The sequence below is a fragment of the Pteropus vampyrus genome, unplaced genomic scaffold (genome assembly GCF_000151845.1).
Source record: "Pteropus vampyrus isolate Shadow unplaced genomic scaffold, Pvam_2.0 Scaffold68, whole genome shotgun sequence".
Classification (NCBI taxonomy): Eukaryota; Metazoa; Chordata; class Mammalia; order Chiroptera; family Pteropodidae; genus Pteropus; species Pteropus vampyrus.
Genome location: NW_011888849.1, coordinates 3,699,005 through 3,724,509, shown reverse-complemented (window position 1 = coordinate 3,724,509; position 25,505 = coordinate 3,699,005). Strand labels below are relative to the sequence as shown.

The 25,505-nt window shown below is 40.5% G+C and overlaps 1 protein-coding gene and 1 pseudogene across 2 annotated transcripts in view; both read right to left on the bottom strand.

Annotated features, from left to right (window-relative positions):
• PANK1 (pantothenate kinase 1) overlaps positions 1-25,505 on the bottom strand; it is a 51,753-nt gene that overhangs the window by 15,353 nt on the left and 10,895 nt on the right. For both annotated transcript variants that reach the window (XM_011361594.2, XM_011361596.2), the window contains exon 2: positions 10,130-10,482. In XM_011361594.2, coding sequence (XP_011359896.1) covers positions 10,130-10,482 — 353 coding nt within the window. The remainder of the gene's footprint in view (positions 1-10,129; positions 10,483-25,505) is intronic.
• Positions 2,338-6,676, bottom strand: LOC111740785 (annotated as a pseudogene).

The window sequence follows — 25,505 nt, the reverse complement described above, 5'->3', positions numbered from 1 at the left end:
ACTTCTCAAGCCTCAGTTCTCTCACCTGTAAAATGGGGATAATAATACCCACTTAGTGTTGTTGTGTTGTTGTGAAAATTACAAGATAATAATACATGTAAGATGCTTACACAGGCTTGGCATCTACAAAGAACTAAAAAAATGTTGACTCTTTCATTAATAGCTGGGTAGTCTCAAAGTGTCCTTTCATGCTCCTATGAGACAAAAAAACCATTTTCCTAGGTAGAGAGGGAAAAAGGTAAGGGAAATGAATTGGCTATGGGAAAGCTGAGGAATGAGTGGCCACTTTATATCCTCAAAAGTTTAATTCATGATCCTCAGGAGTGGTATTATTGCTGGTCCACAGGTTGGGGTTGATGATCATTTTCCATGGATACATACACACATACAAAATCTAGCAACCAGCAATACAAAACTGAACCAATAAAGAAAGATATAAAATCTAACTTAAATTTTTTAAAAATCTAAGAAAATAATAGCTAATATTTATTGTTTACTACACACCAAGCATTTATACTATTGTGGAAAAGATCCAAAATCAGACTGGCGAGAAACCAAGTAGCATTTGGAAAGTTGGAGAACTCAGGTTTATTACGCCAGCAGACCCAGAGAAGCTAGTGCTCTGAAGATCTGGGCCCGGGGCTCTGTTGCAATGTTCCTTATATAGACCTTCTTGGCGTGGCCTGATTGGGTAATTTGAACTCAGGCTGCTACAAAGCGGAGGGAGTTGCTATGGTTGCAGGTAGTTACACTGCATTATAAGGGCTACCGCAGTTACAAAGTGCTACAAAGCACAGGAGTTGCTAGGGGGTACAAACAGTTACATTTGTTGCTTAGAACAAGCAAAGGGAAAGTGAGTCTTTAGTCAATTTCGAATATAGCCCATGCAGCAAGCATATTTACAGAAGCAGAAAGAGAGCTGATTAGCCTTTTGAGTGAAAATTTCTCTTCATTCCCCCCTTTTGATGCCCATCTAAATTCTTATAGGGAAGGCATCAACCTCTTGATCTCCCTGGGCCAGGGGCTGGTAATTCCACAGCATAAGGATCTTTGCTGCAGTCTTTCTCTCTACTATAGCCAGCCTCTATAGCCTCTATGAGGGAGGTAATCGACTGAACAAGAGGCAACAGGCAAAGGAGAAGGAGGCAGGCCCCGAGGAGGAGGAGTACTATTCCAACTAAGGGCTTAAAGCCTCCAAAGGTAGAGAACCATCCCCCAAAAAGGCTACTGGGGTTTCATCTGTGCCATACTTGCACGGGCAAATGTGCCAGCTTTGTCATTTTTTTCGACAAGATTCTCAACTGCCTGGCCCTGGTCATCTATCTGTAGGCAACAGTCGGTAAGATTGAATTTTCCACACATGCCACCTTCTGCTGCTAATAGATAGTCTAGTGCTAACCTGTTTTGGTAGATGGTATTTCTCATCTGAGTCCGTTGATGTGCAAGGAAGATCAGGGCTCTCCCAGTCTCGTTAGTAATGATTTCTAAGACTGCCTGCAGTCGGATAATCCAGTTTAACATGTAAATGGGGGTATGGTATCCCCAAGATCCATCTTCTGCCCAAGTGGCAGGCCAAGAGTATTCGATTATCCACTCTGGGGGCCACTCATCATTCTTCCAGTCCCCTATTTGGAGTTCTCTTTTTACCTGCTGTAAGAGTTGTGGGGCTGGGTAACCAAGTAGTTCCCCTATTTTCAGAGGTAAGAGGAAGAAGGATGGCCTTATCATGCCAATTACACAGCTCCCTTCCCAATTTCTGGGAAGACAGATGTGGCCTTGTTTCCACAAATCCAGTAAAGCCCATGTGCGGCTGGCTATCCAGTCTCAGACCCTGCCTGGGTCCTGCCAGGCTCCAGTTAGCTCTGGGAATCTGGCCAATAGATTTCTCTCTGTCCTGTTTCCCCACCACACGCTTTGTTTGGAGGTGGCATTATAATACCGTAGGCCAAGCCAAATTAAGTTTCTAACTGACTGGGAGATTTCCTCCACCCCTAGCCAGGCAGTACTGTCCTCTAACAGTATGCTTTAAAATCTCATCAGAGGTGCGTGGGGCCATTATATTTGGCATTGTCTTGGTGGGAACTAGTTCTGTAGCTTCCCATGGCCATCTATCCCCCATCAGAGTTCCCCCACATACATAGCAGGAAGTGGCATTCACGGAGTGAGCTATTCCTTCAGCCATTTTGAGAAATAAGTTTTAGTTGATTGTGGTGATGGGGAGTGGGTTCAGTTACTTCCTTGTAGAAGGACTTATAAACCTGAAAGACTCAAGCTGGATGGTCTAGTACTTAACCTCTGATATGAATTTGAACATAGAAATATAGTCCTGTCCCGTCAATGCCAAGTGTTAGTATTTCCCCGGACTTCCCACGGGGATTCAGGAGTTGATTATGATTGGTTCTAATGGATTGCACTTACGTGTGGTGCAGTTTGATAGAGCTACCCCCTTTTTAAAATACATCTCTTTCTTGGTGGTGGTGGTGGCGTCTTTTTCCTAGTAGCCCATAGGACACATGACCAATAGGCACAGCTTCTTTCACATGTGAAGCTGTGAGGATATATATACTTTTTTTCTGTCCTGTAGCTTCTTTTCCAGCTGAGAGAGCCACAGGATTTCCCTTCCTCCAATTGGCCTTGACTCGCAGAAGCACAAGCATCAAACTTTAGGATCATCTGACTGGAGTTTCCTTTTACTCTAGTCTGGGCCAACGCAGGTCCATCTGTCCATCCTCCCCAGTCTCCTAAAGCTACCCTTATTTCAAAAACTCTTTCAGTGGGAGGGTCATTTGGGTTCAAACATACATAAGGTTGGTTATTTCCTGGGTCACATACTGAGTCCTGAGTCTGGTTTTAGGTACAGGTCCCTTTCTGAGTTCCCTGGCATTCATAGTAGCTATAGAAAAGTAAAGTAGTGAAAATTCTTTGACCTTCCTTGGTGACATGGATACACAGTTCACAGTTTTCTGCCCTAATTTCCCTCCCTCCCTAGAATCCAATTATAAGGAGCCCCATGACAAGATTCCTCAGGCTTCGACCGTGCGTGGACCAGCCAGCTTCCAGCTGGTGGCTGGAGCAGGGCATGTTGTCTTCCTCAGTGTCAACTTACAAGGGTCGGTGGGATCCATCTGCACCTTCCATGAAGGGGTTTCTGTAGGAGCCGCCGGTTTCAGCCGACTGTGGTGAACATCTGGACAGTCTGGATGGTTGATCCTCAGGCTTCTGCCATGCAGACTGGCCAGCTTCCAGGGTGGCCAGAGCAGGGCTGAAGATCTCAGGTGGATTTCTGCTGCCTCTGGAGCATGATTCGGAGCGGCTGATCAGGAAGAGGCTCTGCAGCCCAAGTCTCCTGTTTTTCCAGAGATGCTGCTCTCTTTACCCAGGTGTGGTAGATCCACAGGGTGATACCTGCAACTTTAATATCAGTGGGAGTTGCTAATATAACAGTGCGAGGGACTGCCCAGCTTGGCTGGAGTGGCTCCTTCTTCCAATTTTTAACCCATACTTCATCTCCTGGCTGAAGAGAGTGGACCCAATTCTCTAAAGGGATAGGGGCTCTTTCTAAAGTTTCCTGAGCGATGCGATGGAGGATTTTCCCTAAGGCCTGAAGGTGTTGGGACATTTCTAGGTCAGCCATTAATCGAGGGTCTCCTTTTAACTTCCCTATCACCGGGGGGGAGGTCTCCCATAAAGGATTTTGAAAGGGGAGTAGCCTGAAGGCATTGGAGTGCATCGCGTTCAGAGTAGAGCCAAAGGCAGCAAATCAATCCAAGGTAACTGGGTTTCCTGACAAAGCTTAGCTAGCATGGTTTTGAGGGTCCGGTTCATGCGCTCAACTTTCTCTGAACTCTGTGGCCTGTAGGCCGTGTGGAGCTTCCATTTGATTCCTAGAGCTTTGGACAAGGTCTGAACTATCTCGGACACAAAGGCAGGTCCATTGTCTGATCCTATAGAAAGGGGTAGCCCATATCTTGGAACGATCTCTCTTAATAAGGCCCTGGCTATGTCCCGTGCCCGTTCAGTGTGCATAGGAAAAGCTTCGACTCATCCAGAGTAGGTGCAAACTAACACAAGCAGATATCTGTGGCCCCAGCTGGGCTTGACCTCAGTAAAGTCCACTTCTAGGTCTTCGAATGGCATAGTTCCAATTGTTTGCACCCCTGGATGAGATCTGAGCCTCGTGCTTTTTCTGATATGACAAAATCAGTCACAAGTACAATAAATAGGGGCAGTGATGAGAAGGAAGATCCTTTCCTTGTCAACTTCTCTCCACTTGTGTGCTTCCATCAGTATTTCCAGTTTATGAGCCAAAAGAATTCTAAAATCGGCTACTCTTTGACAATACGACTATGATACAAATGCCAAGGCAGCCACCGTGTGCATTCCAAATGTTTAGGAGACTGCCAGTCTGCAGAAAGCTGGACGTCGGCAATGCAGTGTAACCTGTCTGAGACAGAATGCTTTCCGACAGGCAGTGCAAAGCAGCAGGAAACAGGGCAACAGCCATCACTCATTTTCATCTGGGTTCTGAGAGTCGATAATTTTGACGTGCGCAAAGGGGAAAAGCTCTTTGTGCCCATTCACTTCGCCAAACTGCTGGTAGAGGAGCTGTGGTTTGAGGTTGAGCATATGCATGAGCAGGTTTTGCAAGAAACTGCCTGTCTTCCAAAGTCTATTTTGCATTTCTACCAGCAATAAATGAGAGTTCTTGTTCTTCCACATCCTCATCAGCATTTGGTGTTATTATTGCTTTGCATTTTAGCTGTTTAATAAGTGTGTTGTGGTATCTCATTTTAATACAATTCCCTAATGAAATATGATGTTGAGCATCTTTTCCTATGCTTATTTGCCATCTGTATGTTTTCTTTGGTGAGGTACCTATTATCTCTTGCTCATTGGGTTTTCTTACTGTTGAGCTTATGGAAATCCACAAAAAAATGTCTTACATGGATCATACCGATTTTTTTTTCTCCTGAAACATACATAGTGAGCCAAAATATTTGAGTGAAAACAAATAACACAAAAGTACAACTCTTGGAGGAAAAAGCTCTGACATTTACAGGCATTTTGGGGAGGTGAAACTTAAATGATGCAGTCCACGATGTGAATCTGTAAAGTATCTATGTCGGGCAGGAGTTCTCCACATTTGGAGCAAGAGTGAACTGGCATATTCTGTTGTTACTACCCTCAGCTCCTCTTTGAACAAGGTAAGCCTGTTAGTCAGGGTCACTGGTTCTCGCCCCATGAAGGCTCTGCATTTCCATCAAGGACTGCCTGTCTCCATCTTCAAAAGCATTACTGTCTCTCAGCAAAATTGCCAGCTGCAATGCCAGTTGCTCATTTTCTTCGTGAATCTTTTCTCTTGGTCTTTCAGCATGAAAATCTGAACAGTAAACCTCCATTTGTGCCCCAAGGACTGTTATGGTCTCCAGGTCCTCCTCCTGCTTGGTGATAGTCTGCTTCATCTCGTCCACTTGAGGCTGCCTGGAAGTCAGCCCCTTCTCTGCCAGTTCCAGCTTCTCATGTAGTTCCTGCAGCACTACTTTATCTACTTTTTCTGACTCTTTTCTTTTTAGTTCTTCAACTATTTTCAGTGCATTACTGTATTCTTGAAGAAGACTGTTGTGTGTCAACTGTAGAGTGGCTAATTTGGACTTTTCATGTTTTCCATGTGGTGAGGATCTCACAAGCTTTTCAACATAAGGGACAAGAATCATCCCAATCCGGCCGTCCTTGTTCCGGGCACTCCACACCCTGTTCTTCAGGCTTCTCTATTATCACCAGGATCTCTCCCATTTTAAAGGGCAGGTCTTCAGCATCATTTCCAGGGAAATCATAGAGAATCTGTACATATTCCAGATTTTCTTCTGCTGTAAGTAGGTTGGGTGCTGATACAGATCTCATTGATGGGCTTGGATACCTGGGTGCAGGCTCGATCAGGGTGGTGATGTCCAGGCAGTGAATCTGGTAGAACTCCGGGCAGGGCCGGTAAATGGTCAAACTCCTGGTCCCCAATCTTAAAATGGCGGTAGGACAGCAAGTGGATGATGTAGTGGGAGACCCGCGAGTTCTCAGGCACGGACAGCACATAATCCCCGGGGCAGGTGGAGGAGTCGCGGACTGGGAACAAGCCATGGCACTGGCCCAGGAGCCAGGTCTGCGCCTCCTGGTGAGACACCGGCCCCATATACCAGGCGGAGCGGTCTGAGGAGTTGAACTTGAACCTGGCGGAGGACATGGTGCCGGGCCAGGGCTCTGGGGTGGGTCGGGAAGGCAAAGGCACTGATGGTGGAGGACTGTCTGGCAATTGTGGGTAGAGTGGCTGTGTGGGGATTGGCAGAGCTGCTGGGATGTGCAGCGGTGGGAAGATAGGTTCTTCCTCGGGGTCTCCTTGGTGGATTGTTTTTGCTGGCTCCTCTTTGTTCTTTCCCAAGTTGGTAGGACCACAAGTACCTTACTCTGTCCCTGCCTATTCACGCAGATCTGGACCAAAGGGGGCACTATAGTGGCAATTTGCAACCATGAGTCTATGTATGGAAACTGGCATGGACGTCTAGGGGTCCTTGTCACTACCCAGTACACAGCTCTCACAGTGGGGAGGTCTAGGGTCCCTTCCGAGGGCCATCCTACCCTGAAGGCAGGCCATTCAAGCTCACAAAGAGCTTTCCCAGGGTCAGTGTGACCCCATAATCTTCTGGGAAGCCTTTCTTAAAATTTTTCAACATACAATTTAAGACTATTGGCTTAGAGGAACCTCCTCCCATATCTACCTTAAGGAATTCCCTAGTAGAGGAAGAAAACAGACCTTAAAATTTCAAGAAAATAACTTGACAGAGGGCCCCTATGTCAAAAGGGCCATTTTACCTCTTTTCTCAAAGTTCTTGACCATTATGGCTTTCTCTGTGTACCCCCCACGCCTCCCACGACAGACAACAATCACGCCACATGGAGGGTTGGGGAATAGGGTCAGGGAAACTCTGGAGGGGACATCACTTGCTTCGCCCGTCTCTGGCTGCACCCCTTGTGGGGATTTTTCAGGCGCCTCTTAGCACTGGTGGGTCAGTATAAACCCCTGACCCGGATCACTGGAGTAGGCTCCTCACAGAGATCCAGTGACACCACCTTAAGCCATATGAGGTTCACCATGGAACTGCGGATTGGGGCTCAACTCTCATTTCGTGGCAAGGCTACGTCTCAGTCATTCAGCACTCACTCTCTTTCATACAACCTCCCACCATTCCTTAACCTATCCTCTGGAGAGTAAGCAGTTGCTCCCCTTAACGTATGGAGGATGCTTGGTTACTCCCTTCGCCCAGTGTTAAATAAACACATTCCACCTTGTGACAGTGACACAAAGACAAACAAGGGTGGGTGCCCCCTCCAAAGAGGAGACCCATTCAGATGCTCATCTGGCGTGTCCCAAAGGAGCTTAGGTGATGCTTAGCCGTAGCAGACTCAGCTACGTTCAACAAGTCTGAAGTACAATCAGGAGCCACTTAGACAGGGACCCGTGCCATTAGGAGATTTCACTGTTTGAACATTATAGAGTGTACTTTCACAAACCCAGATGGTAGAGCCTATTGCTCCCAGGCTATAAGCCTGTATAGCATGTTACTATACAAAACACAGGAGTAAATCAAGCCAAGAGAAATGATGCGATAAAGGGACAGGGTAAATACGAGATGTATGAGGGTGCTGCCGGCATAATATGGCATACTGTTTTATAGCAAAACTTATTTTGTTTAGAAGTAGAAAGGGTACACTCTAAAATAATGATAAAACATATAGTAAATATATAAACCAATAGCATGGTCATTTATTATCATTATCAAGTATTATGTACTGTACATAATTGTATGTGCTATACTTTTCTATATTGGCAGCACAGTAGGTTTGTTTATACTAGCATCACCACAAACATATAAATAATGTGTTGCACTATGACGTTACCACAGCTACAATGTCGCTAGGCAACACAAATTTTTCAGCTCCAATATATGCAGTCCTTCGTTGACCAAAACACCGTTGTGCTGCCCGTGACTGTATCTGCCAAACAGCCTGACCAGGTGGCATATACACTTATGAAAGAAAATAGATGGGCTGCCTTCTGTTTCCATGCTCAGTCTTGGCCAGAGTGAAGACAGGACTGAAGAAGACAGATCTCTTCCTGTAGCCTGTCAGTGTACTAAGTGATGTGCCCTTATCTTTGCAAAGTGTGTGAGGATGAATCGGTTTTATCATCCTTTCCAAAGAATTCATTCACTCAACAAGTATTTATTGTGTTCCTTCTATACGCCAAGCATTGTAAAGAACAACCAAAGCTCCTGCCCTCCACCCCCGCCGCCACCCCCCGCCGCCCGGCCCCGAACTTGTATTCTAGTACAGGGAAATGACCAGTCATCGAATAAACTAGTGAACACAGAATATACCAAATGGCAAGAAGTGGAGGAAAAAGCAGCGCAAGGGAGAGAGAGAGTGCTGGGATGGTCTTTGTGGAATTAAGTAACATTGGAGCAGGGACAGGAAGAAGTAATACAGCAAAATCAGGCCAGTATCTGGGGAAGGGTACTTTAGGAAGAGGAAACAGTGTTAAGCCTTTAAGTGTGCTTTAGGTGACCCACTGTCATCTTTTTCAGATGATAAAAGTGAAGCCCATAGGAGGGACACATCTCACCCAAAGTCACCTAGCTAGTTAAATGAAGAAACAGGACTAGAATTCAAGTTAAATGCTTTTTCAATTACAAACTCAAATTTAATTTTCAGGCTCCTGGACCTCAACCTTTTTAAAACTCTGATCATTGGGCTCCTTTGGTGGGAAAAAGATCCCATGAATCATTTAAGTAGGCGGCAGAGTCCAATGCTACTGCTGAGTAGGGAAAGAGGACAAAGAAGAAAACAGCCAAAACCTGAATATAATCAGTCTCACTTAGGATACTGTGCTAGGACTCTGCCAGCTCTTTTAGAAACTACCTAGTATAATCAATAAAACAAACAATGTTACCTTTGATGATACGAATAAAATTTTCATTTATAGTTTAATACTATAAATAACACATTGACTCATTAACTTATTCATTAATGATAGACTTTATGACAAGACTGGATTACATTAGTTCCATGAAAAAATGCCAATAACTTGCACTCTAGCCTCTGAGAAAATGTATTTTATATCTTATCTCACTATATTTTCAACTTTCTGGCAAAACTAATCCCCAGATCTTCCAACCCTTCCTTCTCCTATGTTCAATCACTTCTGTTAATCTAATTTCCTTTATTTTCTCCACTTATTATTTTACTTTATTTTCATTTTATCCTCTGCGAGATGAGGCTGGACAGTATAGAGATTATCTTGAGATGGGAAAACTGGAATACATAGGTCTTAAGGGACTGCTAAATGAAGGGAAAGTTTGGAATCCATGTCACTCATCTATATCTTCCACTTGCCAAATCTGTCGAATCTAGATGAGCAACACAGTTGGAATGCACTGCTAGTCAACATTATTCTTATTCTGTAGAACCATACTCCCTAAACCATGTCCATTAATAAAGGAATTCAAATAATACAAATAATATCAAAGATTTCTTTTTCATTTGAGTGAAACTTCTGAATGACACTCTTAAAACAAACAAAAAAAGACCGTGCAAATTGGTAGATAGAAGTAATAAGTTTTAGTAAGATTTATAGAAAGCCTTTTCTGAGGGCCTCAGGCTATCCATCTATAAAACTAGCACAGTGATTATGCTTTTCATGAAACTATAGTAAGCATCTATGGAAAACTCTGACTAAAATGCTTCGGAAGGGGGTTTATATCATCTTGTCTTTAGCATACTGCACAACAGTAATTGTGACAAAAATGATGATGATAGCTAAAATTTACTGAGCATTAACTAAGTGCCAGGTACATAATATCTCCTTTATCCCTTCATGTAACAACCCTATGAAATAAGAAATACATATAGATGAGGAAACTGAGGCACAGAGAGGTGAAGTAAACTCATCCAAAGTCCCAAGGCTAGTATAGTAGTAGTCTAGTTTTTTGGTATAAGAAGCCACGATTATGGACATATGAGAGGTTTTCTTTCTTTCTCTAAGGGATGGTTTTGTTGTTTTAACAAGGACAAATCCACATACCGTTCTGAAGTCCTCTTCAAACTTGAAAGCCCCGCCTCCTGTGGCACAGAGAGTGGTGTGAAGGCTGGAGAAGTTCTTCTCACTGCCCATCTGAATGAATGTGTGCATAGCACAGCTGGGGAAGCGGATGAAGTGCAGGTTCCCTTTGCGCCCACACATGGTCAAGTTTTTCAGTTCCAGGTGGACATCTCGGATCCCGGTTTTCCCATAAGCAGTATTAGAAGTCAAATACTTCCTGATGCTCTTAAGGTTCTCTACTTCCTCTTGTTCCTCTTCGGCTGTAATATCCTTCGGTTCGAAGTAGACCAATTTAACCAGTGTCCCACCGATATCCATGCCAAACCACGGGAATGCTAGAGGACAGAAAGAGTGCTGCTGAATTCAACACATGCAAAGAAATGTTCGATTTTTATAATATTCAATTAATGAAATACAGTGATGTCACATCTATATGTGCATTGATCATTCGGTTTATCAGAATTCAACTACATGTGCCTAAAAGAAAAGACAGGCAAGGAGAGATTCACAATTTAAATGGTGCCCATGATTTTGCCCACACTCTACTCAATTAGAGTAGGCCTTGGGATTGAGTACAAGATGAGAAATAGGATTCTGCAGTTCCCTAAAGCAAGTGTCAATTCCCATGTGCTTCTTGGAGCTCAAGAATCTCACCAAGTTGGGTGAGTTTCAATACTCAAAAGATATATATTTTGCATACATCATTGCTCTCAAATGCCAACTATTTTATCAGAATCTTAGCCAAAGAAACAGTGACCCATTCCGATGCTGGAAGAAAAACTGGCTATGCTAGGTGTACCGAAAGACAGTGTGTTAATCTCTAACCTTGTGGTGCCTTCCTAAGGGTATTTTTCAATGGTAATTTTTACAGCAATCGATTTTTGTCTTCATGAGCTGACTTTATAAGACATGACTCCACTGCTGTAATCTACAAATAGGAAGCAGGAAAAGAAAAGGTGGGCTATGAGAGATGATGGGCAGACATATGATCCCTATGTGGCAGAATTCTAAAAAGAACAGCTCCTGTTACATCTCCTTTCTTTCCTTATTAGGCAGAGACACTGGCTCCATCTGAAATGGCCCACCTAGAAGTCCCCAACCCGGCTGCATATTAGAATTGCCTTTAACATTCCATTTTCTGGTCTCCTCTCTCAAGAATTCTGATTTAATTCAGGGGTGGGGACTTTGGGCGTGAGCATTTTTTTTAAAAAAGTTCCCCAGTGGTTCCAATTTGCAGGTTTGGGAACTACTAAACCAGAGGAACCACAGCCACTGACAGCCAAGCCCACCAATAAGCACAGCTCCTGACCAGGTCTGCAAGATGAAGGCATACCTCTATAAATAATACATATACCTCACAGATCACATTTCTTGGTCCATTCTCTAAAACTCACTACATTGTATATATACACACACACATACACACACACACACACAAAGCTGATTCTCAAATAACGTGGTTTTGTTATAACATGATGAGGTGCCATAGGAACTTGACTCGTTTATATTAATTAGCTTATGGTAAAATTGGTTTTGTTCTATGTCACTTCCCTTAAAATCTCAGAACCTATCGATGATGTTATATGAAGACTTACTGTATAGACATATATATGTGTGTGTATATATATATATATTAACCTGCTGGAGGCATTGATCTATGACAAAATGAATCTCCATTGTAATTATTTTCACTGTTATTAACAAAATAGTCTGAGCAACCTAAGTAGGCTGGAGGCAACCTGGAAAGTGAATGCCGTGCTGTCAAATACTCTATAATGAACGCAGAGTGAATCCAAATGAGAATCCACAATCTGTGGAAGTTTGCGAAGCAAATCCCTCACTGCCCAGTATAGGCTGGGAAGCTTGCTCATCCAAGCAGGAAATAATAGAAAATTGCAAACGGTTCATCCCTACTAGTCTATTCAGCTCAAAGATGATGTTTCTTGATCCATTCTCTAAGTCACTGTCCCATAAGCATGGCCCAAAGTGTAGGTAATAGGTAAATCCCTGAATCGAGATTCAGAACTGCTTTCTAGAAGCAGCTAGCTCACTGTAATTCACTCTGCCTCCCTGGATCTCAATCCCATTATCTGTGAAGGGTGAATTGCATTAAAATTATCTGCAGTTCCTCCCTATTATAAACTTTTATGGATTCTATAAGAAATACACTCCCCCTTCCAAAAAACACAGAACCACCTCCAATCATATAGGCTGACCACAGCCTTAGTTTTAAACTCTGCTGAACTACTCTATAGCACATCAACAGGAGGCTGACGTTGTTATAATTCACTCTATAAACTCTCTCTTGATAATTTTTACAACATTTAATTTTTTTACTCTAACACCTGGACAGGATGGGGAAAGGGTATTTCGAAACATTGCTAAGATAACCATTTTGGAAATACTCTGGCAACACCTATCAAAATTAAAAGTACACGAACATCTTTGACCCAGCTAATCTCTCCTGGACCATATTAAAAAATCACCAGTATTGAAGGATAGCTATAAGAATGTTCATAGCAGCACCCTTTAGAGTGGCCAAATTAAAAACAAACAAACAAAAACTGGAAACAAAAGTACAATCCCCTAACAAGGAAACTGTTCAATAAAGTGTATGACTTCCAAACTATGGAATATTAGTCAGCCATTAAAAACAATGAATGAATGAGACCTATACAGGCTGCCTGGAGAGATATCCTCCATTTTCTATGAGAAAAGCAAAAGATTCCTAGAACTATAATTCATTTACCCTATTTGGTTTGAAGAAAAAGGAGGTGAGGAAGAAGGGAAGAAAAGGGACAGAGGATGGGATGAAGGGAAAAGGAAGGAAGCAAGGAAGGAAGACCCCAATGTGTTTATGATTATATGAGCCAGCAGAAATGTATAGGAGGCCACCCCTCCAGGTTGTCACTATTGTTAAGGAGTGGCAAGATAAACGGATTGTATGGCTGAAGGTCAGAGACCAGGGGAGAGAAGAGAGAAAATTTTATACTTAGAACTTTTAGTACATGCAGAAGGAAAAAATAAGAATTCGATGATAACAAAAAATAGGAGACATCTCAGCACAAAATGGACAGAATAAGTAGTGTGAAACTCAGAAAATAATCTAGTTCTGTACCACAAATTCAGCACTACCCAGCCACGGCTGTCACCAGCCCTCTAGGATGAAGAGTTACTACACAGCCTTTTAGTTTGTAGGATATTGATAAATACAGGCAATGATAAAGAGGTCTCACTTTAAAAAATGGGACAGGGGACACCTAAACATTTTATAAGTTTTTTAGAATCCTGATTTTTTTCTTTCTGACTCACTTCCTCCTCATTTTTGAATTGTTTCAAAGTTTTTGATGGCAACTCAACAAAATAGTGGGGAAAAGTGTAGAGTTTTGAAAATTCAATTAAATGTTGTATCAGCAATTTCGTTGAAGGTAAAAGGGAACAGAATTGGAATCCTGTATTAGTTGAAAAGGCAGTAGAAATTTTCACTTATCTATGTTCCTTTCTTACCTTCATGGAAAATGTTCTTGTATTCATACATTTAATGCTTTTATAGGACACTGTCACATTTTAAATGTACAGTTTCATTTATCTTCCTGATATCAAGGTTCTACCTAAATCTACGCTTCCTATACACAAGGAGATGGAAGGAGATAGAAGAGAAGGGGAAGGAACAACATTCCAATGCAGCTATGATTCATGACTCATTTTTTCTTTAATCCAGGATATCCTGATGCTGATACAGTCAGCTGAACCACTGATTAATCTGTTCTGTGTTTGTCAGAAGTGATGGTGGTTCCAGATACAGAATGCTTGCATTCACCCTTTACTCCTTCTTGAACCAACCAGATGGTATTTTTTTTAAATATCTAGAATATTCATCAAGGATGCTCAGGAAGAGACCAGGTTCAAACTGCAAAAGACTTTTATGCAAACAAGTAAACTGATCTACTTGTTCAAAATGGTTTCTACCATAGTGAAGTGTGTCTAAACTAAGCTGATAGTCATAAAACAAGGTGCTATAGGCAAGTGGCTGACTTTAGATCCATCTTCTCTCAGCATATTCTAAAGAATAAAAGGAACTATTTCCTAAAGAAATTCTTGCACATGGGTACTAGGAAACATATTCAAAGATGTTCACTGCAGCAATTTATAATAACAAAATACTGGTAAAAATCTAGATGTCTATCAGTATGTAAATAAAATGTGATATACTATATAGCTATGAGAATCAACTAGGTTTATATGCCTCAAGATGTACAGAGCTCAAAAACAATGCTGAAGAAAACCCCCTTTAATGGTAAGTAGAAGTGATATCTGGGTCATCACTTCAGGCCAGAATATTTAGCTAGAAGGCATGAGACCCTCCAGAGGTTTCCCACAGTTATAGGAAGTGTTCCAAGTAGTGGCTGATCTGTCAGTCTAGGTCCTGGAGTAAGGATGCGACCAATCTTCAATGCACATACAGCGTGAGCACGAAATAAGCTTTTGTTCTTCAAACCACCGAGATTTGGGAACTGTTACAGCCCAAGAACCTGGCCTATTGTGACTGCTGCTTGAAATGGAGTGTTGTTTCAAAAGCAGGAAAAGTATGGCACTGGCTTAGGGGCCAGGCAGCAGGGAGTGAGGAAATGAATTCTGCAGGCTGGCAAAGCAATTGGTAAAACCATCACATATGATAACTTGGAAGACAGATAATATACCTAAAGAATCAGGAGATCTCTTGGAAGATGTTGATGATCAAATGTTAGTAGCATGTGTTGGTGACTCTTGGCTACTGTTGGCTGCATTTTAAAAGGTATAACCACAACAAGAGAGAGAGAGATGGGCTCAGAAAGGAATGGACTGGTTTATAAACAAAAAGGAAAGGAAGTAGAGTCCATGAAGTCAGATTGGCAAGGTTGGAAAAAAGCAGCTGCTTCTGTTCCCCAATATATAGATGATAAAACTGAGAAAGCCTTTGAGTGGAAAAGATCGATTAGCACTTGGCTCTGGAGTGAGGTTCAGAGGACGAGAATAGCTATCACACTCCCTCTTAACACTCTGAAAGGGTTAAGATATCTCCAAGTAAAGATGTACTTAAGGTTGTGGCTTCTTAGTTAATTCTTTCAGTTAGAATCACTCAGGGGAAAAGAAACTGAAGGTGTGGCTTCCCCATCAAAGCCTGACAGGTTCAGAGTATCATCACCTACAGCAATAAAGAGGGGCTGGAAGCACAAGCACAAAGGCATACGGAGAATATAGGTACTATGCCAAAAATTGAGGGCTGGACATATGGAAATAAACTAGAGTGAAATAGTAAGAAACACATTTCCTTTTGAAAAAAGTTGTACTGCCAAAGGAACCAAAAGCCTGAACCTAAAACAGCTGGGAAACCTGTTCAAGACGTGAATGAACTCGAGCTCCCAACCCTGTAAAGTCAGGGAGCCGCTTAGGAAGCTGCTCAGCCCCTACAGAGGACACTTCTTCTGTGCTCACTTAAGATGTGATCAAGGAGGCTACTGGAGAAAGCCAAGGGCTGCAGACAGAAGAAATGTAGTGAGGAGGCCCTCCCCGAGAGAACAATCAGGACCCCAAAGGAACATTCTCTGCCTACAAGGCAGGCAGCCCTGAAGATTTCAGAACTGCTTGAGAATTTAAAATGACTGAGGCCCAATGAATGGATGTCTCCCATTTACTCCCTTTCCGAATAGGAATATAAATTGGATTTTACTTTCGTTTCACCATTATACATTAATACATGATGTGGGGGAAGGGAGTAAAAAGCAGGTAACTTGCCTCTTTTAGTTCAGAAGTTTCTAAATCAAGATGTCAAAGGACTTTGATGTCAAAACGACTATGTATCACTCTCTAATTTAGAGCCTACTGTGCAACATCCACATACTGTGACTGGATGGGACTTCAGGGTTGTCTCCTTTGGGGAGGTGATGACTGTATCTCACCTGCAGCCGGGAGAGCAGGCCAATTTGGTAATCAAAAAAACAAACTGTGGTAGTTGCTAGTGCTGCTGGTCAAATATTTCTGGTTCTCTTCCTTCCAGGGATCAGATCGTAACTCCTGGCCATTTTATAATCGAGTTGGGCAATGTGCCTTATCCAGTCAGTGAATTGGGAACAGAAATCGTGTGTGTCACTTTCAAGCAAGAGCACTTACGGCTGGCGTGAGACCCTCTAGAACTCTTTCTCTGTTACTAGCAGAATCTAAGATAATGATTGCTCCATTATCTGGGTCACAGAGTGAAGGTGAGCCAGACTGGAGCTCCCAGCCACCCCTCAACAGACTTGTAGTATGAATGAGAAAAAAACCTCTGTTGTTCTAAGCCATTGAGATTTGAGGGTTATTTGCTACCGCAGGATGATCTTGTCCATCCTGACTAATATACTGTCCACCAAAAATCTTTGGCTGTTTTTTTTCTGGAACCCTTCCTCTCCTACAGAACCAGACCCAAGGACTGCCAGTATCCCTGATTAACATGTGTTAGCTGAGTGTTAAGTAAAAGGTATGTAGGTCTTGCTGCACTTATTTCTACCTCAAAATTTCTCTAAGCACAAGCCAAGATTGGCGACCTGATAGTAGTTAAAACTATGAAATGAATCCGTGGAATCAAAATGCCAAATATTGTGGTGAAAATATTTTAAAATTTTATTGGTAGTCAACAGCTTTAAAACAAAGCCTGTTTCTTGAAGACCTTTTCAGAACACTAGAATAGTCTCCAAGGGACACTTACACTTCTTCCTGCAGTAAATGTCAAAGGTTACACAGTTAACGCCAAATAGCAAAGATGAGAAAACAAAACAAAACATCAACAACCACAGAAAACGGTTCCTACCAGTCAAAGAAACAATTTTAAAGAGCTAAGGGAGCCTGACATTAGATGCTGGTTGCATCTCCTCTTACAACCAGCCACAGAGCTTTAAGAAGTGTTCCTGGTGAGGCTAAGTTCCCTAACACCAATAATTCTTTCCGTTGGTAAATTAGGCACCGATTGCTCAAGGTCAGCTCCTTTGGGCACAGATGTGACCCAGCAACCAGTTGCTGTTACAGACAGTGTAATAGATCGTTCAAGGTTACACCAAGCTAGAGTTTACTGCCATAATAATTTGTTGTAAATAGAGAGCAACAGGACTGAATTTCTTTTCCCCACTATTTGTGAATAGATATAAGCAAACCAATAGATAGGAAAGATGAATTGTGTAACAAACGGAAAAAAAAACTTTTAAAACACTTCTGAGATATTTTTACACTACATGAATACTGATTCCGTTGGAGTTACCTAAGGACCTCTACATGTTAAAACAAACAAATAAAACTGTTAACTTAGATCCAGGTGTGTAATAGAATTGCATTTCTTTAAAAATTTGCTCTCAGAGGGCTAGCCTTCCCTTCACTATGTCTAAATTTGGTTGATAGTGTAATGTAATTCTTTGCTAATATATTCATAGAAACAGTTAACTTTAGGAGGTAGAAGGGACCTTTGGTTGAATCCAACATACTGTTTACAGATAAGAAAATTAAGTCTTAGCAAGATCAAAGAATTGTCTAAGATCAGTTATACTAGGTGTCATCAGAGCCCATTTTCAGTTCCATGAGCCAATAAATCTCCCATTTTGCAAAAGGCTAGTCTGAGTTGAGTGGTTTATGAGTTGCAACTGAGAGCATCCCAACAGATAGAATAATTGTGGGCAAGTTTCTTTCTTGAGTCACTCACTAAACTGTGGGATGGAAGCAGACTAACTGATCACCAAAGTGCTGTCTAGTTTTCATATTCTGTCATCCTAAATATATACAAAGCCCTCCAAAACCATTTTTCAACAGCATAAAACATAAGAGTTGAAAACCTAAGAACTATTTAAGGACCTTGAAGAAAGTGGTAAATGTAAAGTTTAATAAAAGGGTTTCTGTAACATTGTAAAGAAACCCATAATTATTGCACACAGAGCAATCTGCTAAAACATTCAGTATTCTATGCAGAGAAACATAGTTTTTTCAAATTAATGCATAGCAGATTGCTTTAGTTTGCATTTTAGTCACATGGTAATACATAGTGTTGGCAATGTAAATAGGAATGTAAATAATTTTTCCATGGCACTATTTGAAAATATATATTAAAAAGCTCCAGATTGCTTGCTATACCCTTTAATACATTAGATATACTTCACCCTTAATAAATAATTATGCATGCATTCAAAAATTCAAAAAAACCCCACAATTTTTTACCTTAAAAAATTGCTTAAGTTTTACTAATGAGAAAACTATTGTCAAAAAATAAAGAGCTGGTTAAATAAATAATTATCTATTTTGTAGGACAGCATTTAATGATGTAAGAATGTTCGTTATGTATTATTAGGTGAAAAGATCAAGTGATTAAATGGTACATTTCATATGATTACAACTTTGTGTTAAAAATAAATAGCCATTTGTATACAGAAAACAAGACTAGAAACTTCAGGCCAAAATATTAACAGTTATTTATCTCTAGATGGTGAATTACAGTGATTTTTTTTCTTCTGACTTTTCTGATGATGCTTTTCAATTTTTTACAATCAATAAATTCAATCTTAATAATCAGAGTTATTTTAGAATTCTCATTTGAAAACTTCTCTGTAACTATGCAAAAGGAAAAAACTGTTTTAACTTGGCTTCAGTACACAGATAGCTGATTTATGGTCCTGCCTATAGGAAAGAGTGTTCTCCATCTCAAAGGTTCCTTCTCATGCAACACCCTACCCATATCAAGCCTATTATCCATTAGACACAAGCCATCAAGAATGACAAGGAAGGATAAGGCGGAGCTGCAGACCTGTCCCCAAGGCAGTAGGAAAGGAAAAGGCGGAATTAGATCATGTGATATTGGAGTAGGATTTATCTTGGTGACTTTAGTACATGGTCTCATTGTAGGTATAATTATGCAAAACTAAGAATCCAAGAAAGAATTGCCAGAAAAGGAATAAAATAAGATTTAAAATAAGATTAAATATAAATTAAGATTTTGTATGAAAGTATCTATCCAGATCCTGAAAGAAAACAAACCAGTGAGAACAGTAGTAATTGAACAGGGTTTTGAGCATAGAAAACCCAATATAAATCACTGAAGTCAATGTGAACAAAGCTGAGATCAACTGTATGAAACACTATGTACCATAAGAAGGCTTTCAATCAAGTAAATAAAGTATGTGTAAGTTGGAAAGAAAGAAGGAGAGAGAGAGAGGGAGGAGGAGGAGGTGGGGGGAAGGAGGGAGGAGAGGTGAGAGAGAGGGAGAGGGGGAAGGAAAGAAGAAAAAGAAGGCAGGAAGGAAGGAAGGAGAGAGATAAAGAGAAAGAAAGAGAGAAGGAGAAGAGAAGAGAAGAGAAGAGAAGAGAAGAGAAGAGAAGAGAAGAGAAGAGAAGAGAAGAGAAGAGAAGAGAAGAGCAAGAAAAGCAAGCCTGACATCCAAGGGCAGAGCTGTTTAGCCAGTTAGATGCTAAACACCACTAGGTCTCCCTCAGGTAGGAATTTAGGGTAGGAAGAGGCATGATTTACCCACCTACAGTACACTGTTGTCAGGGCAAAATCCTATGTTAAATTTGGCATTTTAAAATACACTTTAAGGGACACAGGTATGTTTATGGGAAAGGATCACTGTGGGATCACACAACCGTGTGTAACAATAGTCCTTTTCCCTCTGATACAGCCTCAGATTCTGATCAGCTTTCTCCTTCTCACCCAGACAAGGGTATGAACAAAAGGGCTGATCATATTCTTATATTCGAGAGGGAAAAAGAGAATAGTGAGGAGTCCTTTCAGAACTTCTGAGGCAAGAAATATTATTACATCAGGCATCAGAACTAAAGTTTGGATTTCACCACCTCTGCCACGCAGGCATAAATTATCTGTTACGCGCAATAGATCAGTGCCCAGAGCATGCGGTGTTTTTAGGCACTCACAAAAATATTTTAATTTCTTTTAAAATCAGAAGAAAACGTGAAATTTCAGGTCAAATAAAATGTACTATATCATTATCAATACATCAATCTTTATACCGACAGAGTAGTAAAATACAATTTTTATTTATTTCTGATGGAGGAAGGGGCCCATGTGCAAAAGTGCCTGGAATCCATGAAAGTTGGCCTGTTTACATTTTGCACTCCAGGTTAAAACTGACAGGATACCACAGCGGAGTGTACTTTGCATCTGCATTTTAAACTGGATCTTTATAGTTTTGTTTGCAATTGTATTTCCTTTAAACAACTTCAATTTTAGTATTTAAGGCACTAAATTTTAAAGCATTTAATTACATCTCTTTTTAAAAACCACTAGCTATGTTCACCCACACAATGTCTCAAATTTGCCTCATAAAAACCACATTAAGCACTTGTTAAAAAGACAGACTCCCAGGCCACTGCCTGGAGATTCTGATGCAGTGAGACTGGAGAAAATGTTTAAATGAGGGGCCTAAACAATTCTCACTGGTCAAGTTCAAAATCACTCTTCTTCTAGCTGAATCAAAACGAAAACTTTAAGTAGCTGGACCATAAGTAAAAGGTGAGGAATCACAGTTTGAGTGAGCTGTCCTTGCTTTTAACTTCTAGGGGCTCTAGGCTGGCGGCCAAGGGCAAGGCACTGTAATGACCGGGCAGATGTCCTCATTCCCAGGAGAGCTCTGAACACATCTAATTGCTTGTCAATGAAATTACTTATGGACAATTTATTACATGAGTGCCAAAGGTGATTTTCAAATTTTAAGTTCAGCTTTTGAAGTTCTAGTTACCATCCATCCATGACTAAACCCCACAGCTATGGGTTAAGATACATTCCACATATAATTAAAATCTGTCATTGCACTTCTTTCTCCCAGTGACTCCCATTTTAAAGGTAACCAGGCATTTCTCCATGAAGAAATTAGCTCTGGCAACAGTACTCATGTATTTAGGTCCAGCAGGCAGACATTCTTTGATTTGTAACTCATGTGGCCGACCTTGACACAAACCACATGAAATTAGAACAGAAATACCAACATAAATGCTATGTTACTTTGTTTTTTAAGGTTAAGATTTGAGAAGGAAAACAAACAAAAAAAAGCTCTTGTGGGGCACCATTCTGGTGGCACCTGTAAATGTATTCTTAGCTTGAATCTGAACCCAGAAGAAGCAGGGGACCCAAAATGTCAAACCCATGAGGTCAAAAGTACTTTTCCTTGATTCTTTTTCCCAAGGCCTTGAGCAGCTCAGTGAGATGCAGTTTCTTCCCAAAGGTTCTGGGGCCTCTCCCCGACACCCTTATGAGAGAAATCAGAGTAGAAAGAAGGGTGTCACTCTAGTAACCATCAAGCTCATCTCCCTATCATCCCTGTGCTCAAGCCCCATGTTTCTGCTCCAGGTTTTAAAGAGGGGAAGTGGTAGGCAGATGAAATTTGTCTCCCATTTCGAAGTAATGGTCTCAGGTTGAGGAGGTGGGAGGAAAACACAGTTCCACACTGTTATGGTCATCATCCCTATTTCCCACCAAGAAGCTGCCTGCCTGTCCCGCTCAATTAGGAGGCAAGGAGAAGTGAATATCAACCTTCCCTGAAGGCCTCCCCTTAATTACACCACCTTCTTCATCAAAAGTATGGCCCCAGGACTGAAAAGAAGATTCTATAGATCTGACTATGCAGAAATATGCCAAGGGATAGGAGTGCACCTGTGTGACACTCTCCCTAATGTGACGGTCTCAGCAACCAGAGCTGATCACAACTTCTACCTTCAATGGCTCCTCCAGCTACCTAATGCCCAGAACTGCAGCTCAGGGTGGTAATCTAATTACTTGCTTAAGCAAATCCCAGTTTAAACCACCAAGAGGTTTAGCTTTCTGTCTTGACAAGCCACCAGAGCATGCTTGCTTACTCCAAGGATGCTCCTGACAATTTAACACCAGGGAGTATTTAATTAAGAAGGCTTCAGGGAGAAAAGCACTGCGAGCTGGCAGCACCAGGCAGAACAACAAGTCTCCTAGAAATGGGATTTGTTCGTTTATTTTAACTAGACCGTGGACGTCTGGCAAATCTTTAAAGTTGAGCTGAGTGGGGACTGAGGAAAGTTATGCCAACTGCTTACGTGCAGAACACTACATGCTTAGGCATCTACCAAGTCTTTGAACAGGTATGTGGCAATGAACCCGCCCCTTGACACTTATGTTCTCTTCTGCAAGGACTGATAGTAATCAAGAACAATCTGGAAAGGAGTAAAAGCTCTGCTGAGTGAAATTCACACTGTCCTAGAACCAGACACTACTAAAGAATTAAAACAATCCTATAATGTTTATGAATGGCAGCTCTATGCAGGGTTCCCTCTTAAGCATAGTAACTATAACAAAGTAAAGCTTGACACTTCCTAACTATTCAAGGACTTTATAATTAAACTGGAGATGACATTCAAACCTATAGAAAGTTTAAAATCACGAGATGTGATTTTAGGGAAATGCAAATCACAACCACAATGAGATATCACTTCAAATCCACAAGGATGGCTATAATTTAAAGAAATGGAAAAAAATAACAAGTGTTGGTGAGGATGTGGAGAAACTGAAACCCTCACACACTGAGAATATAAAATAGTGCAGTCACTTTGGAAAACAGTCTGGAAGTTCTGCAAGAGGTTAAACATAAGTTAGTTTATAATCTAGCGAGTCTACTCTTAGGTATTTAGCCAAGAGAAATGAAAACATATGTCCACACAAAAATTTCTATGCAAATGTCCATAGCAGCATTACTTATAATAGCTAAAAAGTGGAAGCAACCCAAATGTCCACCAACCAATGAGTGAATCAATAACATGTGCTACGACTATATAATGAAATATGATTTGGAAATAAAAAGGAAAAGGGGAGTGATTGCTAATAGTTTTTTTTTTTTGTGGTGATCACTTTGTAAGGTGTATAAATGTTGAATCACTATGTTGTACATCTAAAACTTAAATAATACTGTATGTCAATATTAAAATAATTTAATAAAATAGAATTGATTATGACAGTTGTACTCTATAAATATGCTAAAAACCATTGAACTGTACACTTTAAGTGGGTGAGTTGTATATAAATTACATTTCTATAAAGTAGATTTTATACATCTAAAGTTCTTGCCCAATCCTTTCATTTTATAGATAACATTTAAAATATAAATACCAAATTATTATAGCTTTTGAAGGAAATCTTTCTAAAATGTATAACCAATTTTGCCATTCCCTTAAAGAAAGTTTTAGCTCATTCTGATGACTCAGGGTCACGACTATTGTGACTACTATGTACTGATGTCCTCAGGAACTACATAAATCTGTGTGCTTGCCATGCTGCTATGGTTTAAGTATTCTTTTGTCCCTATATAGAAAGTGACTGCTTTCTATGTCCTGCTTTTAGAGTAACACTGTTAATTTCCTGCTGTTGTCGATGTTACTGTAGTATGTCTATCCTGAGCCTGCTATATATGAATGAAGAGAAATCAGAAAATTGAATCTGTTTAAACTGTGACTTTGGTAAGAGTAAACAGACTCAGAGAGCACAGGACGTACTCCAAGTGTAAAATGCATAAGCATCTCCAATTTTATCTACTTTCCAACACTGATTTTGATTGCTCAGAAATGTCCGCTTCCTTCCAGGTTCTCAGCTGCCTTCTGGGTTACTGCTGACAAGTTGCCAGAAGTGATGATCACTGTAATTAGTAATAAATGTTTTTGGGTTTTTTTTACTATAACAATGTTTCCCAAAGGCACAGCTAGATATAATATCTAATTGGGAAAAGAGATTAAAACTTAAAAGTATAAATATGAGCATTTAAAATATTTTATTTATCTGGCACCATTTAGTTTGGAGGCATAGTGCCTTTCCATATATCATTAAGGTGAGATTTTCAAACAGTATTGGAATTTTTTTTTCTATTACATCTTAGCTTTGGACCTAACATGTAAGAGAGATGAAAAGCAACATCTTATTTACACTGGTTTATTTTACAAAAAAAAAAAAAAAAAATCACACATTTAAGTTTAATCGATATAAAAATCACACATTTAAGTTGTAATCGATATAAAAATCAAATAAAAAGCATCTAAATCTTATAATAAGTGCTAAAACTCTAAGACAGCATTACCAAGACTTGACAAGTTACTCACTTGTAATTAAATAACTCACCTAAGCCAGAGTGAGAATGTTTGCTAAGCATACATGCCTACGCCTAAGCTTTGCCTAAAATTTAAGAGTGTGGTACACATGCGCTGCAGTGGTGTACTGGCTTGTGCAATTTTATGTGGACATATACACACAGGCCAAACATTTTTACACTTCAGTGCTATAAACTTGCCAATCAATGGTCTGTTTATAAGAATTCAGACGCTTATTCCAAGGTCTATAGATAATGAATTAACCCAGCAGCAGCACTGTATAAACTAACATTAAAGGCTTACTATGTGCCAGGTGCTGTGCTAGGAGCTTTAAATGCAATATTTAATTTTCATAACCCAATGAGGTATGCACTAGTATTATGCCCATTTTACAGATGACAAAACTGAGGCTCAGAGAGGTTAAGGAACTCTTAACCAAACACCAGTTAAGTAATCTCTAGCATGCTAATTACCAATTTTAAATAGACAAAAATAGTTTTAAAGAATTCTAAGTATATTTGGACCCCCTCTGAAAGTTTCATGGTGTACATAGCTGATGCATAACAAATATCCATTGTCAACAAAACAAAAGAGCAAGCCTGAACACTACTTATACAACCTGGGATAAAAACTGATATTAATTATGTCCCTATATTATTAGAAAATATTAAATTGATACTCATTATTCTGCCAAAGAAGACAGGGTGCATAAAATGCATGTGAAGCTTATTTTTCATAAAACTGGAAAAAGTCATAAAACTGACAAAAGTAAACCAGTTTTGGCAGTTATACAGGTAAGAATTCACAGATGTTGAATTGGTTTGACCCTCAGGAATACTTGACAAACAAAAGTGATACCAAATAGATTCAGGATCTTGTTCTTTGTTCAGGTTCAATCTTGAATCCAGCATCTCCAGATTCCCAGGCCTGAGTCCAAACCTACATCCCAACTGTCCTCAGAATGAGCGCTAGCTTGCTTGCTCCTACCTTAATGAATTCAGAGGAAAGGAGAGGTGGAATTCTTCTTTTAACACTGTTCCTAATCTCTCAATCTCAAGACAAAAACTACAGAGGAGATACTAATTACTCCAGACTAGTGATTTTGGGGTGATCCCAAAGCACCTTTTTGGCATAAGAAGATTGAGGTTTCAAATCTCAGACCATGAAGAAATGGTTAAAAATCAATCAGAAACAAACAATAACAGGTATTGTTGTAACAAAACAAATCCTCTGAGGCAACACAATAATAAATTTT